Raw genomic sequence first — 20,197 nt, 5'->3', positions numbered from 1 at the left:
TTTGTATCAGGTTAGGATAAACTTTTCCCCTCTGCTGTACAGTGGACTGTCCCTCAGGCTTGAGAGATAGGTTCTACAGTGCCTTCAGAAAGTATTCACACCCCTTGACTTTCCAAATCTTGTTGTGTTACTAAGTGGGATCCAAATGGATTTAACTGTCCTTTTCTTTGTCAATGATCAACACAAAATACTCTGTCAAAGTAGAAGAAAAATTCTAACATTTGTAAAAAAAGAAATCCCAGGGTCTTGTGGAAAGCAGAATGAACCAGGTTTTCCTCTAGGATTTTGCCTGTGCTTAGCTCCATTCCGTTAATTTTCTATCCTGAAAAACTCCCCAGTCCTTAACGATTACAAGCATACCCATAATATGATGCAGCCATCACCATGCTTCAACATATGGAGAACGGTACTCAGTAATGCGTTGTATTGGATTTGCCCCAAACATAACACTTTGCATTCAGGACAAAAAACTGATTTGCAGTACTACTTTAGTGCCTTGTTACAAACAGGGTGCATGTTTTGGAATATTTTTATTCTGTACAGGCTTCCTTCTTTTCACTCTGTCAATTAGGTCAGTATTGTGGATTAACTACAATGTTGTGGATCCATCCTTAGTTCTCTTATCACAGCTATTAAACTCTTTATCTGTTTTAAAGTCACCATTGGCCTCATGGTGAAATCCATGAGCAGTTTCCTTCCTCTCCTGCAACTGAGTTAGGAAGGATGCTTGCATCTTTGTGGAGAGTGGGTATATTGATACACCATCCAAAGTGTAATTAATAACTTCAGCATGCTCAAAAGGGATATTCAATGTCTGCTTTTTTAAATTGTAACCATTTACCAATAGTTGCCCTTCTTTCCGAGGCATTGGAAAACCTCCCTGATCTTTGTGGTTGAATCTGTGTTTGAAATTCACTGCTCGACTGAGGGACCTTAGAGATAATTGCATGTGTGGGGTACAGAGATGAAGTAGCCAATCAAATATAAAGTTAAACACTTATTTCCGATAAAGCGAGTCCATGCAACTTATTATGTGACTTGTTAAGCCACTTTTTACTCATGACCTTATTTAGGCTAGCCAATACAAAGGGGTTGAATACTCACTGACTTATTGACTTAGTTTTTATTCATTTGAAAAAATGTCTAAAAACATAATTCCACTCTGACATCTAAAACATCTCAAATGTAAACAATTTTAAATTCAGGCTGTAACAGAACAAAATGTGGAAATAGTCAAGGGGTGTGAATACTTTCTGAAGGCACTGTACATGTCATACCTCACTTTTATGCAGAACGCAAGAATCTCCCATTATTATATCAATGAAAAGTCAATTGCAGTGACTGCCCTCAAAACAGAACGGGAGGTAGTTTTGGTTTTCCACCATGTTTTGAGAAGAGAAGTTAGACTAGTTTTGATTAGATTATTAAATTCCCCATCAGATTTCCCTCGGTTCCCTGGAGGTCCTCTACTGTCTCTGCCTGAAAAATACACATTTTACATTTACATAATTTAGCAGATGCTCTTATCCAGAGCAACTTACAGGAGCAATTAGGGGTAAGTGCCTTGCTCAAGGGCACAGCACAGATTATTCACCTAGTCAGCTCGGGGACTCTAACCAGTGACCTTTCGGTTACTGGCCCAACACTCTTAACCGCTAGGCTACCTGCCGCCCTCTAACTGTGGCCTTTACACTCTGAAGTGAGCTCCTCTCTGTGGGGAAACTCATTCTATGCAAAGAGGCACGTCTACTGGCTCTGTTTCAAAGTTGGGATTTTACTTCACACACACACACACTCAGCATGAGATCCACAATAGTAGTATAATGGAGAGAATTTTGTCTCGGGCTAAACACGAGCAGCAGAGAGAATCTCCAGTAAACACACGTTGACAGAAACACTGCCTGTTCCTGGCAGTTCAATGCAGTTGGGGTGGTAAAGCAACAGAAGGCATGTTATTTGTTCCGCCAACACAGTAAGGTTACAATATGCAAAATAGAAATTCTCACAAAATCGTGCACGAGAAGCGTACCCGTAGCTCTCTCTTTGGCTGGTTAATTAACCATCATTTTGCAACTTGAAAGACAAACATCTCCGCCAATAAAGTGTTTTTTTTTAATTCCCGGTCCATGGTGTCTGTTTGAATGTTGGGTGGACCTCAGACAACCCCTGAACATCTTTGTTAAAGAGCTTCTCAGTACTGTTGTATACTGTTTAGCCAGTAGTTCTGAAAGTAGCACTCATGAGCCAAAAGAGGACTCCGGAAATGGTGTACTGCAGATACGTGCACCACGTCATTGCTCTTGCTCTAGCTCTGCTGCGTGGCATCAAGTGCATCTTGCTAGCTGTCATTCATATGGCGAGGGGCTGAAGCTCATTGGTTGAACTCAAATTGCTTAGGGGGCAAATGTAGGGAAAATGGTGCAGCACAGCTCCCAGAAAAACAGTTGCTTTCAACTATGGATTTCATGGCTAATTAAGGTAAGACGGTAATTCTGCTCATAGATTATGCATTTATGAACTACATATTGACACATCCAAACCCAAAAAATTATTCCTACTATGTGGTGCATTTTCTGTCCCCAGGAAATATCACTTCTTATTTAGTTTAAAATGTGAATTCCAAAGACTTGAAATATAAGGTCAGGTATCCTTTACCTTAAAAACACAAAAATGTGGATCTTGAAAGGAAATGCCTTTTGAACACTTTTTTAGGGTGGATGTAAGCGTTTTTGCCGTGTCCCCGGGTGTTATTCATCAACTTCCAGGAGAAATATAAGCCATAAAATAACGGAAGGCATGTTACTTTCTCCGACAACACTAAGGTTACAATACGCGAAATAGGTACACAGAAATCCTCACAAAATCATGCACAAGAAGCATGTAGCTCCCTTTTTGGCTGGTTAACCATTTTGCAACATGAAAGACAAAATATGCTAAAACATCTCGGCCAATAAAGTGTGTTTTCTAAATTCCCTTTTCATGGTGTCTGTTTGAATGTTGTGTGGACCTCAGACAACCCCTAAAAATCTTTGTTAAAGGGATTCTCAGTACTTTTGTATAATAATATATTTTTTCATTATTTTATAGTCCTAGTTATATTCTTTCTCAATAACTTTCTTCCATGATTATTGTATTTATTATAATTGCATTTAATCCTGTTCAAGTGTTCACCATTACGATATGATATACTTTGTACATACACATGGAAATTCATTTTGTGACACCAGAATATAAATACACAAACACAACACAATATACTACATGCAGTACAAAAAAAATTGAAAGTTGTCACACATTTACATTTCCACATATTCAAAGTCTCTGCGGCCCACTGACAGGCCGTGTATTGGGCCTGCATCTGTCCTATGTCCCACTGTTCAGCATCCTGCATCTGTCCTATGTCCCACTGTTCAGCATCTTTCATCTGTCCTATGTCCCACTGTTCAGCATTTCATATGTCCTATGTCCCACTGTTCAGCATCCTGCATCTGTCCTATGTCCCACTGTTCAGCATCCTGCATCTGTCCTATGTCCCACTGTTCAGCATCTTTCATCTGTCCTATGTCCCACTGTTCAGCATTTTATCTGTCCTATGTCCCACTGTTCAGCATCCTGCATCTGTCCTATGTCCCACTGTTCAGCATCTTTCATCTGTCCTATGTCCCACTGTTCAGCATTTTTCATCTGTCCTATGTCCCAATGTTCAGCATCTTTCATCTGTCCTATGTCCCACTGTTCAGCATTTCATCTATCCTATGTCCCACTGTTCAGCATCCTGCATCTGTCCTATGTCCCACTGTTCAGCATCCTGCATCTGTCCTATGTCCCACTGTTCAGCATTTCATATGTCCTATGTCCCACTGTTCCTATGTCCCTATGTCTGTTCAGCATTCCATCTGTCCTATGTCCCACTGTTCAGCATCCTGCATCTGTCCTATGTCCCACTGTTCAGCATCTTTCATCTGTCCTATGTCCCACTGTTCAGCATCTTTCATCTGTCCTATGTCCCACTGTTCAGTTCATTTTCATCTGTCCTATGTCCCACTGTTCAGCATTTCCATCTGTCCTATGTCCCCCACTGTTCAGCATCCTGCATCTGTCCTATGTCCCACTGTTCAGCATCTTTCATCTGTCCTATGTCCCACTGTTCAGCATCTTTCATCTGTCCTATGTCCCACTGTTCAGCATTTCATCTGTCCTATGTCCCACTGTTCAGCATTCCATCTGTCCTATGTCCCACTGTTCAGCATCCTGCATCTGCCCTATGTCCCACTGTTCAGCATCCTGCATCTGTCCTATGTCCCACTGTTCAGCATCTTTCATCTGTCCTATGTCCCACTGTTCAGCATCCTGCATCTGTCCTATGTCCCACTGTTCAGCATCCTGCATCTGTCCTATGTCCCACTGTTCAGCATCTTTCATCTATCCTATGTCCCACTGTTCAGCATCCTGCATCTGTCCTATGTCCCACTGTTCAGCATGTCCCACTGTTCAGCATCCTTCATCTGTCCTATGTCCCACTGTTCAGCATCCTGCATCTGTCCTATGTCCCACTGTTCAGCATCCTGCATCTCTCCTATGTCCCACTGTTCAGCATCCTGCATCTCTCCTATGTCCCACTGTTCAGCATCTTTCATCTGTCCTATGTCCCACAGTTCAGCATCTTCTATCTGTCCTATGTCCCACAGTTCAGCATCTTCTATCTGTCCTATGTCCCACTGTTCAGCATCTTTCATCTGTCCTATGTCCCACTGTTCAGCATTTCATCTGTCCTATGTCCCACTGTTCAGCATTTCATCTGTCCTATGTCCCACTGTTCCTATGTCCCACTGTTCAGCATCTGTCCTATGTCCCACTGTTCAGCATCCTTCATCTGTCCTATGTCCCATCTGTCTCCTAGCATCCTGCATCTCTCCTATGTCCCACTGTTCAGCATCTTTCATCTGTCCTATGTCCCACTGTTCAGCATCTTCATCTGTCCTATCTGTCCTATGTCCCACTGTTCAGCATTTCATCTGTCCTATGTCCCACTGTTCAGCATTTCCTGTCCTATCTGTCCTATGTCCCACTGTTCAGCATCCTGCATCTGCCCTATGTCCCACTGTTCAGCATCCTGCATCTGTCCTATGTCCCACTGTTCAGCATCTTTCATCTGTCCTATGTCCCACTGTTCAGCATTCCATCTGTCCTATGTCCCACTGTTCAGCATCCTCCATCTGTCCTATGTCCCACTGTTCAGCATCTTTCATCTATCCTATGTCCCACTGTTCAGCATCCTGCATCTGTCCTATGTCTCACTGTTCAGCATCCTGCATCTGTCCTATGTCCCACTGTTCAGCATCCTTCATCTGTCCTATGTCCCACTGTTCAGCATCCTGCATCTGTCCTATGTCCCACTGTTCAGCATCCTGCATCTGTCCTATGTCACACTGTTCAGCATCTTTCATCTGTCCTATGTCCCACTGTTCAGCATCCTGCATCTGTCCTATGTCACACTGGTCAGCATCCTGCATCTGTCCTATGTCACACTGTTCAGCATCTGGGCTTACCTCCGCTGTACCCGCACCCCACCATACCCGTCTGCGCATTATGCCCTGAATATATTCTACCATGCCCAGAAACCTGCTCCTCTTATTCTCTGTCCCCAACGCTCTAGGCGACCAGTTTTGATAGCCTTTAGCCGCACCCTCATACTACTCCTTCTCTGTTCCGCGGGTGATGTGGAGGTAAACCCAGGCCCTGCATGTCCCCAGGCACCCTCATTTGTTGACTTCTGTGATCGAAAAAGCCTCGGTTTCATGCATGTCAACATCAGAAGCCTCCTCCCTAAGTTTGTTTTACTCACTGCTCTAGCACACTCTGCTAACCCTGATGTCCTTGCTGTGTCTGAATCCTGGCTCAGGAAGGCCACCAAAAATTCAGAGATTTCAATACCCAACTATAACATCTTCCGTCAAGATAGAACTGCCAAAGGGGGAGGAGTTGCAGTCTACTGCAGAGATAGCCTGCAAAGTAATGTCATACTTTCCAGGTCCATACCCAAACAGTTCGAACTACTAATTTTGAAAATTACTCTCTCCAGAAATAAGTCTCTCACTGTTGCCGCCTGCTACCGACCCCCTCAGCTCCCAGCTGTGCCCTGGACACCATTTGTGAATTGATCGCCCCCATCTAGCCTCAGAGTTTGTTCTGTTAGGTGACCTAAACTGGGATATGCTTAACACCCCGCCAGTCCTACAATCTAAGCTAGATGCCCTCAATCTCACACAAATCATCAAGGAACCCACCAGGTACAACCCTAACTCTGTAAACAAGGGCACCCTCATAGACGTCATCCTGACCAACTGGCCCTCCAAATACACCTCCGCTGTCTTCAACCAGGATCTCAGCGATCACTGCCTCATTGCCTGTATCCGCTACGGAGCCGCAGTCAAACGACCACCCCTCATCACTGTCAAACGCTCCCTAAAACACTTCTGTGAGCAGGCCTTTCTAATCGACCTGGCCCGGGTATCCTGGAAGGACACTGACCTCATCCCGTCAGTTGAGGATGCCTGGTCATTCTTTAAAAGTAACTTCCTCACCATTTTAGATAAGCATGCTCCATTCAAAAAATGCAGAACTAAGAACAGATACAGTCCTTGGTTCACCCCAGACCTGACTGCCCTCGACCAGCACAAAAACATCCTGTGGCGGACTGCAATAGCATCGAATAGTCCCCGTGATATGCAACTGTTCAGGGAAGTCCGGAACCAATACACGCAGTCAGTCAGGAAAGCTAAGGCCAGCTTCTTCAGGCAGAAGTTTGCATCCTGTAGCTCCAACTCCAAAAAGTTCTGGGACACTGTGAAGTCCATGGAAAACAAGAGCACCTCCTCCCAGCTGCCCACTGCACTGAGGCTAGGTAACACGGTCACCACCGATAAATCCATGATTATCGAAAACTTCAATAAGCATTTCTCAACGGCTGGCCATGCCTTCCGCCTGGCTACTCCAACCTCGGCCAACAGCTCCGCCCCCGGCAGCTCCTCGCCCAAGCCTCTCCAGGTTCTCCTTTACCCAAATCCAGATAGCAGATGTTCTGAAAGAGCTGCAAAACCTGGACCCGTACAAATCAGCTGGGCTTGACAATCTGGACCCCCTATTTCTGAAACTATCCGCCGCCATTGTCGCAACCCCTATTACCAGCCTGTTCAACCTCTCTTTCATATCGTCTGAGATCCCCAAGGATTGGAAAGCTGCCGCAGTCATCCCCCTCTTCAAAGGGGGAGACACCCTGGACCCAAACTGTTACAGACCTATATCCATCCTGCCCTGCCTATCTAAGGTCTTCGAAAGCCAAGTCAACAGTACTGTGCAGCCGTCTTCATTGACCTTGCCAAGGCTTTCGACTCTGTCAATCACCATATTCTTATCGGCAGACTCAGTAGCCTCGGTTTTTCGGATGACTGCCTTGCCTGGTTCACCAATTACTTTGCAGACAGAGTTCAGTGTGTCAAATCGGAGGGCATGCTGTCTGGTCCTCTGGCAGTCTCTATGGGGGTGCCACAGGGTTCAATTCTCGGGCTGACTCTTTTCTCTGTATATATCAATGATGTTGCTCTTGCTGCGGGCGATTCCCTGATCCACCTCTACGCAGACAACACCATTCTATATACTTTCGGCCCGTCATTGGACACTGTGCTATCTAACCTCCAAACAAGCATCAATGCCATACAACACTCCTTCCGTGGCCTCCAACTGCTCTTAAACGCTAGTAAAACCAAATGCATGCTTTTCAACCGATCGCTGCCTGCACCCGCATGCCCGACTAGCATCACCACCCTGGATGGTTCCGACCTTGAATATGTGGACATCTATAAGTACCTAGGTGTCTGGCTAGACTGCAAACTCTCCTTCCAGACTCATATCAAACATCTCCAATCGAAAATCAAATCAAGAGTCGGCTTTCTATTCCGCAACAAAGCCTCCTTCACTCACGCCGCCAAGCTTACCCTAGTAAAACTGACTATCCTACCGATCCTCGTCTTCGGCGATGTCATCTACAAAATGGCTTCCAACACTCTACTCAGCAAACTGGATGCAGTCTATCACAGTGCCATCCGTTTTGTCACTAAAGCACCTTATACCACCCACCACTACGACTTGTATGCTCTAGTCGGCTGGCCCTCGTTACATATTCGTCGCCAGACCCACTGGCTCCAGGTCATCTACAAGTCCATGCTAGGTAAAGCTCCGCCTTATCGCAGTTCACTGGTCACGATGGCAACACCCATCCGTAGCACGCGCTCCAGCAGGTGTATCTCACTGATCATCCCTAAAGCCAACACCTCATTTGGCCGCCTTTCGTTCCAGTACTCTGCTGCCTGTGACTGGAACGAATTGCAAAAATCGCTGAAGTTGGAGACTTTTATCTCCCTCACCAACTTCAAACATCAGCTATCTGAGCAGCTAACCGATCGCTGCAGCTGTACATAGTCTATTGGTAAATAGCCCACCCATTTTCACCTACCTCATCCCCATACTGTTTTTATTTATTTACTTTTCTGCTCTTTTGCACACCAATATCTCTACCTGTACATGACCATCTGATCATTTATCACTCCAGTGTTAATCTGCAAAATTGTAATTATTCGCCTACCTCCTCATGCCTTTTGCACTCATTGTATATAGACTCCCCCCTTTGTTTTCTACTGTGTTATTGACTTGTTAATTGTTTATTCCATGTGTAACTCTGTGTTGTCTGCTCACACTGCTATGCTTTATCTTGGCCAGGTCGCAGTTGCAAATGAGAACTTGTTCTCAACTAGCCTACCTGGTTAAATAAAGGTGAAAAAAAAAATCTTTCATCTGTCCTATGTCCCACTGTTCAGCATCTTCTATCTGTCCTATGTCCCACTGTTCAGCATCTTCCATCTGTCCTATGTCCCACTGTTCAGCATCTTCCATCTGTCCTATGTCCCACTGTTCAGCATCTTTCATCTGTCCTATGTCCCACTGTTCAGCATCTTTCATCTGTCCTATGTCCCACTGTTCAGCAGCCCTTTGGCTGCCCTGCTCCTATTCTTACTGAACAGTGAGACCCTTAATCTCTTTATGCTAACTCAATCTTGCTCACTCACAGAGCTATGGCTAATTTAGGCTCAAAATTTCCACCCTGTTAGGTTCCACCCGGGTTGGATTACGCACCTAACAGGTTGGAAAATGCACATAAAAAAAGTGACCAATATGTTTTTCTGAAAGTCATTCTGGTAGAATACAAAAATTATGAGATCCAAAAAGGCACCGCAATGTAGGAATGAGTCACCAAAGTTCCGGAGCATGTCTTTAAGTGGTGACACTCCATGTGAAGTCTGTCAGAATGATGAATCCTCCTCTTATTTGACCCAACACTCACCTCACCCACCTTACTTCTCATTTAGTCTCTGTCACTCCTAAGCCACTTTGTACTCCCTCCCTTCCTTGAGGATTCAAAGTCTGGGATTAGAACAGATTGAGGACATTGAAGTCCTTCAACCTTCGAAAGGTTCGAAAGGAACTATGGTAACTTTTTTTAATCTTATCTCAAACTTGTCACTTGGTAATAGCAGGCTGTTTTCTGGATAAACAAAAAAATAAGGATATTCTAGCCCTGGATTACATGACATGAAATAGGTTATACAGTATAATTGCACCAATATTTTCAAAGAACCGACATTTCCAGACTGACAGTTTTCCTCATGGGTGCTTTGCAAAATGCCAACTTGTTGCCTACTAAATGTTTTCTATGAGCAACTGTTTGTGCTTTACTAGGGTAAGTTAATGAGAAACTACGTCTTCATGAGTGAATTTGGTGACAGTGTGTGCGAGTGAGTATGGCTTTGTGGACATCATGGGAGCAAGTGAGATAGGAAATGACTAATGTCCTGCTATTGACTGTCGCAGCATCCAAATTATTACTAAATGTCAACACATTGAAGTCAATTCAAAGATGCTGTGAACAGAACCATTTATCAAGCAAAGACTTATCACCACAGTTTCATGTTGTATTTTTTCATGACAAAGATTGCCACACTAAATCACTTCTTAGGATGAATTGTCTGTATCAAGTATCTAAAATGCAAATTGCTATTCAGTCGCTGCCTGAGCATACAAGTTCAAAATATTTCCCAAATATTCAAGTGAAGTGAACATATACACTTCTGTAAAAGTGCCGTTTTTGGAGTGCAGCAACTGCATCTTATCGTTTGATCTTTGAACACAACAAGTCTATTTCGCACTTTCTCCAACAGTTAAATGTCTTTATAAAACAGGTTCCTCAGAATCTCAGCATCCCCTCCACCAGAGCATCTGTCTCCACCTGACGTTTTCTGTGGTAAAGTGAGACTCCTCCACAAGGTCTAACATCCCAAGTACTTAATAACAAGATGGAAATTCAGTTACACAACCACCTTTTTCAAGCAACCACCTTTCATCAAGCTGTAGATCAAAGCTCAATGTTAATCAGGAATAACACGTATTCTATTTGTGTGTGAGCTGAGTTTGTTTGTGTGTGGTGCCGTATGTGTGTGTAAATGGCACATGACAATATTTAAAACTAAAATAGTGTATACATCTCAATAAATAGCTGCAGGAAAAGAGGCAATTAACTGGGAGAGTAAACATGTCCATCTGTTGATGGACAAATATCTGGGAGTATCGAGTAGACGAGCTGTGGCGAATGTAAAAACATCCTGGCTAACTTAATTTATCCCCTCTCCCACAGTCCTCCCACAGACACACGCCAGCACAGATGGCCCAGCTCTCTGCGCTCTCGCTCAGCAGATGCACACTAGCATTAATCATAAAACAAGACTTACAAAGAGAATTTAACCCTCTCTTACATGTACTGTTCTTTGCCAATCCTCCCTGGCTCCTTGTGGTATTTTTCTGATTCTAACTAAATGAGCGTACTATTCATGGGACTCTCTTAATCAAAGTGTTTTGTCCTCTGAAAAATGGTCACCACATACCTTACAGTAAGTCAATTTTCATTCTCACACAACACCGCTAAGAACCAAAAGATACATCAATAAAATGTAATTGCATCAAATAGGCTCGGTAATAGTTACATTGTCACCATTTGAACGACAGTACTGAGTGTAATTCTGTAGTCATTCTCATTTTACATGATTAGTGACTTCCCCTATTCCCAGGGACTTTATGCCCTGTGGTGAACGATGGTCATGCCCCCTTGTCCCCAGCTTGAGCTTGGGGCATCCTGCCAACACCCTTTGATAATGTTAGTGAAATCCTACAATAAATACTATCTGCTATATGGGTCATTTGATGGGATCGGGGTGGGAGAGATTCAGAAGGCAACTGTGAAAGCAGAGCATGATGTACAACTAAAGGAGAGCCATGGGGCCAGATAGCAGGGGTGTTGCTAGTGACATTTAGAAAATTCACCCAGTCAGTGTAGTCGAAAGAATTCTGAGAGAAGATGTTTTAATTTGTGTTACTTCATACTATAAATCTAGAAGCATTTATTCTGTAAACATAATTTTTCCCACCTACACCTCGTTTTGATGATGGCTGAGCATACTAGTCCTCATTACGTATTGTAAATGTAATATGAACACACACAACTGGAATCCAATAATAGCATCCAGACGATCAACGTCTCCTGAAGTTTAAGTCCTGATGCCCTTCAGATCTACGAGCTCAAGAGCCATCTGGGAGTTTAAGATCAGTCTTTCCACAATCTCCTTACCTTGCTGCGTCCGCCTGTGTTGAGACGTAGAGGGGTGAGGAAGGGGTCAAAGATCATGTGGCTGGTCTCGACGTTGACCGGCGACTGCCTCTTTCCCATGGCACACAGGTTCCAGGCGGAATTCACTAGCCCCCAGAAGGATGGTACTGTGGACAACAAGCACAGTTCAATGTCCTTTATCATGTCTAATGTCTAATATCATGTTGATGTGTGAGATGAGTAAGTTCTTAAAACAGCACTTGGACTATCAACACTTTGACAGGAACCACTGAGGAGGAAACACTGAGTAAGGAAATTAAGTAAAGATATCCCTTTAATTAAAGTCCTTGACTTACTGTAACCAAAACAGCAGCAGTTAGAGTATGGAGTATGCCATCAGCACAACATTCCATATTATGATTGTACAGTACTAGGAAGAGCTATTTTGAGAGAAGGGCACGTGAGTAATGCCAACGTTGATTATGTATGTATGTATGTATGTATGTATGTATGTATGTATGTATGTATGTATGTATGTATGTATGTATGTATGTATGTATGTATGTATGTATGTATGTATGTATGTATGTATGTATGTATGTATGTATGTATGTATGTATGTATGTATGTATGTATGTATGTATGTAGGTAGATCCTACTAGATTTAGATAGAGGGATTCTATATCAGAATCAGTTTAAATGCTTCCAGAATCTGATTTAAGATCAGCTGAAATAATCTTAGTTATCCGTCCCTCGTTACTTGCACATGACAGAAGGGACTGGGGAGAACCCTCCTCTCCTCTTAGTATGGCTCAGAGCCTGGCAGTGGCACAGGAGCAGGGCAGCTGTGACAGATGTGGCAGGCCTCAAGAGTGCCATCACTACCCCTTTCTGACACGTGTGACATCACCCAGCCGTGATTACATCACGTGGGTCGGCTTGAATGGAGTGGGCCGCCCAGCTGTGAAACAGATGAGGGTTCAGGACTATTACGTTCTCTCCCTTAGCATAGGGATTAGAAGCTGATACTCATCTGAACTGCCGGACGGAGACTCCTGGGACAACCAGTACTTTTTCATTGCTCTTAATTCATGGGCAAGGGGCATGCCTTCATGTGCAAAGCCCAATGGTGGTTAAGGACTATCAGATCAGTGCCACAACCCCTTATAGAGGTTTCTACAAAAAGAGGAAATCATGACTAGGAGTCAATTTCAGAATTAAGAATCAGCTAATGAATCAATCAGCTAGTGAATCTGCTAAATAGGGAACTCTCAAAATAATCTGAATAAAGATTCAACTAGCAAATAAGCAATGGATTAGCTACCCTAAGATGATCAGTGACCTATATTACATGCTGATCTTGGCCAAACTACTCTTAATGCATAATAATGAAATACAGTAGATGAGGATCTGGAATGATTTTGGAATTTCTGAATGTCAACAAAGCTCATGTTGCATATCTTCCTGCTTTCGGAGCCACCACATTGTTTACCAGTTGTAGCTTCATGTGTAGTGGGTTCAATATAGTGTTTATCAAAAAAACACAATGTTTAGTCAAATTCACACAAAATGAAGCCTAGGCATTTTTAACTAAACTATCATTGTTTTAACGAACTGATCCAGGGAAAAACTAACACGGTTGTTGATAGTTTCGAAGGCAGTATTTTGGCAACAATTATTACTTTTGCCAAAAAAACGAGGTCATGTGACATACAGTATGTAAAAGCCTTTGTGTCCTGAAACAGTGATGTAACTGTGTTGTAATCCCACTCAGTGGCATTTGGTGAGCACAACAGTCACAAGCAAGAGAGGATATGTGAGAACCATACTCAAAGGAAAAAAAAAGATAGCATTACACTCAACTCATGGCAGTCTAACTGTTGTTTTAACTTTTGAACCACTTTAATTGATTGTTGATTTGGTGGAGCAAGAGCGATAAAAACATCTAAATAAATGATGAGGCATTCATTGTTAAGGATGCGTCATAGGGCAGATTCAAACAAACGTTATTGTTTTGGCAGCGAAAGGTGCTTAGAGATGCACCTGGACATTACTGAGGCTGAGCAGGAAAGACAACAATTTCCATTAGAAAACTCAGCTAGAAAAGTTTAAGTATGTCTAAATCCTCACATGTGAACTCACCCCCTTTACCCATGCTGCCTAGTGCTCATGATCTCTATTCCAGTACAGGTATATTATTGGATCAGGTAGCAGGTGCATGCAGCAGGTGCAATGCAGTACGTCCCAGCCAAGAGCTGAAAACCAGACCCTACAGTACAACTACCTCTAGGGAGACTTCACAACACGTGTTGGGATATGCAGCTAATTGAAGCCTAGAGGTTTTTTCCAGAACAAAATAGTCAGGATATAAACATAACGTTACAGAGAACAAACTAAAATGAAAACATAAATGTCAATGGGTCTGGAGAGACCACTAGGACTGAGGACTGACCAATTCACAGCAATCACAATTCACAAAATTCACTCTGATTTTATATCAAAATGACCAGGGAAATCCTCCCCTCAGATCGTAGGGATTACATTTCCAATTTCCGAAGCAGCATAAACAAAGAAGACAAAATTGGGACAGGTTTCTGTCTCTTGAACCTGCTGAACTGTGCAGAGACACTCCCGACTCCAGTGTAATGCTTTCCTAAGGTCCTGTGGATATAATTAAAGTGGAGGAATAGCTGATGATCCATCATGCAGTTAACATCAGAGAGCAGATGTCTTGGGATGTGAGAGAACTACAGATGGAACTACAATTAGTTCAAATAAATGTGTTGCAACTGCAAAATCGTTTGCCAAATACTAGGACACAGTAGACCTTTTCACACTCAGACAACCGACTCATGAAAACTATAGGCTATGGAGTGAGAAAATCAAATCAAAGTTTATTTGTCACGTGCGCCGAATACAACAGGTGTAAACCTTACAGTGAAATGCTTACTTACAGGCTCTAACCAATGGTGCCAAAAAAAGGTGTGTGTGTGTGTGTGTGTAGGTAAGTAAAGAAATAAAACAACAGCAGAAAGACATTTGAAAAAAAGAGTAGCAAGGCTATATACAAACACCTGTTAGTCAGGCTTATTGAGGTAGTATGTACATGGAATGTATAGTTAAAATGACTAAGCATATAAGATAAACAGAGAGTAGCAGAGTGTAAAAGAGGGGTTGGGGGGGGGGGGCGCACAATGGAAATGGTCCGGGTAACCTGTTCAGGATTTTTATGGCTTGGGGGTAAAAACAGTTGAGAAGCCTTTTTGTCCTAGACTTGGCACTCCGGTACCGCTTGCCATGCGATAGTATAGAGAACAGTCTATGACTGGGGTGGCTGGGGTCTTTGACAATTTTTAGGGCCTTCCTCTGACACCGCCTGGTGTAGAGGTCCTGGATGGCAGGTAGCTTTGCCCCAGTGATGTACTAGGTCGTACGCACTACCCTCTGAAGTGCCTTGCGGTTGGAGGCCGAGCAATTGCCGTACCAGGCAGTGATGCAACTCAGGATGCTCTCGATGTTGCAGCTGTAGAACCTTTTGAGGATCTCAGGACCCATGCCAAATCTTTTTAGTTTCCTGAGGGGGAATAGACTTTGTCGTGCCCTCTTCACGACTGTCTTGGTGTGTTTGGACCAATCTAGTTTGTTGTTGATGTGGGCACCAAGGAATTTGAAGCTCTCAACCTGCTCCACTACAGCCCCGTCAATGAGAATGGGGACGTGCTCGGTGCTCCTTTTCCTGTAGTCCACAATCATCTACTTAGTCTTGGTTACATTGAGGGATAGGTTGTTATTCCGGCACCACCCGGCCAGGTCTCTGACCTCCTCCCTATAGGCTGTCTCGTCATTGTCGGGGATCAGGCCTACCACTGTTGTGTCGTCAGCAAACTTAATGATGGTGTTGGAGTCGTGCCTGGCCATGCAGTCGTGGGTGAACAGGGAGTACAGGAGGGGACTGAGCATGCACCCCTGGGGAGCTCCAGTGTTGAGGATAAGCGTGGCAGATGTGTTGCTACCTACCCTCACCACCTGGGGGCAGCCTGTCAGGAAGTTCAGGATCCAGTTGCAGAGGGAGGTGTTTAGTCCCAGGATCCTTAGCTTGGTGATGAGCTTTGAGGGTACTATGGTGTTGAACGCTGAGCTGTAGTCAATGAACAGCATTCTCACATAGGTGTTCCTTTTGTCCAGGTGGGAAAGGGCAGTGTGGAGTGCAATAGAGATTGCGTCATCTGTGGATCTGTTTGGGCGGTATGCAAATTGGAGTGGGTCTAGGGTTTCTGGGATAATGGTGTTGATGTGAGCCATTACCAGCCTCCATTACCAGCTATTAATCAGAGTAATGATGAAGGGAGAATTGTTCTTCAATAAACAGTGCTTAAAAGGGTGCTGTAAGCCAAGGGATAATTCAATGGAGCAATTTATTTAAAAGCAGCTGGCTGCCACCGGGAGGTCCGTGGAGCAATGCACAATTTGCCTAGCGTCGTCCGGGTTAGGGAGGGTTTGGCCGGTAGGGATGTCCTTGTCTCATCGCGCACTAGCGACTCCTGTGGCGGGCCGGACGCAGTGCACGCTAACCAAGTCGCCAGGTGCACAGTGTTTCCTCTGACACATTGGTGCGGCTGGCTTCCGGGTTGGATGCGCGCTGTGTTAAGAAGCGGTGCGGCTTGGTTGGGTTGTGTTTCGGGGGACGCATGGCTTTCGACCTTCGTCTCTCCCGAGCCCGTACGGGAGTTGTAGCGATGAGACAAGATAGTAATTACTAACAATTGGATACCACGAAATTGGGGAGAAATGGGGGGTCAAATTAAAATAAATAAATACATTTCCATGTACTGAATAAAAATATACAATTTAGATGGGTTTCCATCACACTTTCAACTCTAGCGATGGAATGTAAAGGTTTAATGTAAACCTGGTTACTGACAAGCTTCTGGATTGACAGGATAATATTCCTAGGTCTAGACCTTCTTATCATCATAGAGGATTTAACACTATCTGCTATAGGAGGTTATTTTGCTCAGCCCTCAAACAAATCAAATCTTACTTTGACACGGCAAGGAGGAATAAGCCACTGCTTTCTGACCTTTCTTTTGAGCATCTTCCTTTATCACAGCTGTAAATTATTTGGCTGGCTCGCCTACAAATGATTTGGTTGTTAACGGTCTTAAATGTCAGCCATAATCTAGCACTTTCACACAATGTTTTAGCTTTGAGGACAATGTTGTAGCTAGTGTTGCTCCAATACCAAACCTATCTGCTCATCCTCCAGGCCGCCATACCTGCAGGTAGAAATACAGCAGCAATATGCTAGAACAGATGTATGTTCATCACATTATTCGGTGAGTGGGAAAAGGAGGAAGAGGGGCTTAACATTATTATAGCTCTGAGTGAGAGTGAATAATGTAAAGTGTCCTGTGAATATGGCCTTTTAATACCATTAGTATTAAATACCACCAAGATTTTTGAGAGCATAGTAATCATAATTCTATTCTAGCCTCTTCCCATTCCATTTAAATTCCCCCAGAACTCTTTGCGTGGGAGGGATTCTGTTTCTTCCTTCCGCACTTCTTTTTTGCCCCTCAGTCTTTGCAAGGGCATCTGTGTATGTGTGTGTGTGAGAGAGGGGGAGAGAGAGAGAGCTGGCTGTGATCACTAACTTGGTGACCTACTTTCCAAGACTGCAGCACATACAAATAATAATACAGAGTTATGCTCCTGTAAGAATATACAGAAGGAAGGTGATACCTTTGTTTCTGACAAACGGTTCAGTTGAATTGAAATCTGTATCAAAAAGTTAATGGGCCAAGGCATAATTGCACTCTTCTTGAGCCTGTTTAGATCAATTCGATTTCCTTTCTATTTCAAAAAGTTAAGTCTTAAATTAGATGGCTCCAAATGTACATTCTAGCTGTAGAGTTTCCCCGTTTTCATGAAAAAGGGCTTGAGGTGAATGAATGTACAATAGCAAAAACATCCCACCAACTTGGCTTCCACCCATGACACACAGAACATACACAGAGTCACTGTCACTTGCTGTGTGTGGATGTCTCCTCTCCTGTGTAAAGGTCTCTGTGGTGATAGACAGGAAGCTTCCCTGCAGCTAGGCTTAGAGGCTGAAAGGCCTCACCCCCTGAGTCCACACACTGATACACTAGCAGCAGACATAAAGTTAAAAGGTCAGGGAGCATCTCACAACCTTCTACAAAAGACTTCCAAAGGCCTCTGTGTCACCTGCTGTGCTTATCTGTCACAGCTAATAAATAGGCCTTTCTCCTAAGGTAATCCAATGATAGGGTTTAAACATGGACCAGTTGAGAACAGCGCTGGCCCTCGAGGCAGCAGTTTCTGCTGGTGTCACATATCCTTATAGGAGCCCATTCGGCTCATCCAAATTTGGACCATTCCTTGTTGACAATTGGGGTGGGATGATAGCAGTATCGTGATACTCGTTAGTATCGTGGCAAAGGAAACAAAACACAAAGTGGATTTGACTTCTTTAGGAAAACAGCGCTAATGTTGGAAACAAACATCATTATGTAGTCATCCAGAGCAGAACCGGCGCCAGGATAAAGTGAGTAAGGGGGCAGTGGAAATCGGTGAGGGGGATACATTTCAGGATGTTCTTGCACTGGAATTATATTTAATTCTGCTTATCACGCTTTACCAAAATAAACATAAAGTTCAAATGCAGAGACTCCGAGATCATTGAGTGCTTTTGAAGTGACAGGTTGGCGCGAAGTCTGTAATCCATCTCCGCTACGCTGTGTCAGTGTAAAATAGGGTCCTTCTAGCAGTCACAAGGACACATATTCAGCAGGAGGAGGCAGGTAGAGATGCAAATTAGTTGGATTTATTTTACACAGCACTGGGGTTTCAAAGATGACGGCGATATTTATATTGATATTTAATCGAGCACTGGGTACATGATACACATTGACCAACATGGTATGTCCATTTGGTGAATGTAGATTAACAGAGCAAATAAAGGACCATCCTAGCAGTTGCCCCAAGGCAGATGAACACTTTTCCCAAGCCCTAAACACCATCCAATAACCTTTTGGCAATGCAGGGGTACAAACTTCCCCACGTGGGCCTTTTTTTCTAGCAGGTAAGAGAGAATTCTCTCCTGAACAATGCACAGTGGATACTGGGGTTGTCTCCAGACTCCCCAGCTGTGACAACCTCCGTGCCACTCCCAGGAAAATTTTTGCAGTGCAGTCCTTTTCTCTCCAAGCCCAAGGAAAGGGACAGAGTACACCCTGCCACACTCTCCAGGCTCCGGAGAGAGCTAGGTCATCATCAATTCAGTGTCAATCAATGTCGGGATAAAAACCTCACTCATAGGAAGAGCAAAGGAGCAGGAAGGAGACAATTGGGCCGCCAACACTTAAACTGGTAAACTTGACCCCGCCCTTATAAATCTAAATCAAATATTACATGCCGAGGTGTACAACGTTATTCACTTAGCATACCACAGAAATGAGACACATTTTTTCCCGCTTTTTATGGAAACTCAAAGGAGTCATACCTAACTGCCCCAGTGGCTTTCCATAGCCCCCCTACACACACAGTGGCACACCCTGTCCATTGTGCTGACAGCGAAGATAGTTTTAGTTTTAAAAAGAGCTAAATCTGAGGGGGGCTAGGCCCCCTTTAGCCCCCTCGTGGAGCCAGGTACGATTTAGAGTCACATGTATTTATTTCCCAAGATATAGCACAAACTATTTTACATAGAGCAGGTTTTCAAAGGACCACAGAGTTTGGGCTGCTTCATTTTCATTTTTGCTATGGAAAAAACATTGTCATACTGGTATCACCCTGACCCTATTGACAATAGTGTAAGTCTTGGCAATTGATTCCTGCAAAACAGGAAGTTGATTCCTGCAAAACCTTTCTGTGTATGATATAATAGTTATGTCAAATGTACCTTTTAACGAATAACAGCCTTATGTTGTATTGCTGAAATTTTACCAGACTGCACTTGACTCCATAGTTATATTGGTCATTCGATCCTTCCTCCTTGAAAAGGTCTAAGACCTCTATTTTATTCATTGTGCTGCCATTCTTTTTCTGTATACTTGTATGTCTGTGCTCCCCTTGATTATGGAATGAAGAAGCACAGGGAGGGAGGAAGATGGAGAGAGGGCTGTGATAAACATTTCATAAGACCTGCAGTCAGAACAGTAGTGAACCTGAAGCTCCTGCTGCAGAGACAGAGAGCGGAGGAAGAAGCCAGCCCATGTCAATAACACTGCCCAAGAGCAAGAAAGTTGGTAACAAGCGAACCCTCCTGGTTAACAAGAAATGTTCCCTTCCCAAAACAGAGAGGAACGTTTGGTCTGGCTTTCTGTTACAAAACAACCCACTGGACAAAAGCTGGTTGAATCAACATTGTTTCCATGTCAGTTCAACAAAAATAATTAAATATGATGACATTGAATAAATGTGGAAAACTGATAGGACCATCTCTGAATAGTGGGCCATGGGACA

At 43.7% G+C, this 20,197-nt stretch overlaps 1 protein-coding gene across 1 annotated transcript in view; it reads right to left on the bottom strand.

Moving 5' to 3' along the window:
- The window catches only part of LOC112258780 (carbonic anhydrase-related protein 10), a 35,571-nt gene that overhangs the window by 12,825 nt on the left and 2,549 nt on the right, over positions 1-20,197 (bottom strand). The window contains exon 3 of the mRNA XM_024433355.2: positions 11,732-11,877. Coding sequence (XP_024289123.1) covers positions 11,732-11,877 — 146 coding nt within the window. The remainder of the gene's footprint in view (positions 1-11,731; positions 11,878-20,197) is intronic.

This window comes from Oncorhynchus tshawytscha, linkage group LG09 (assembly GCF_018296145.1).
Source record: "Oncorhynchus tshawytscha isolate Ot180627B linkage group LG09, Otsh_v2.0, whole genome shotgun sequence".
Taxonomy (NCBI): Eukaryota; Metazoa; Chordata; class Actinopteri; order Salmoniformes; family Salmonidae; genus Oncorhynchus; species Oncorhynchus tshawytscha.
The sequence above is the reverse complement of the archived record's forward strand: the minus strand, read 5'-3'. Positions and strand labels throughout refer to the sequence as shown.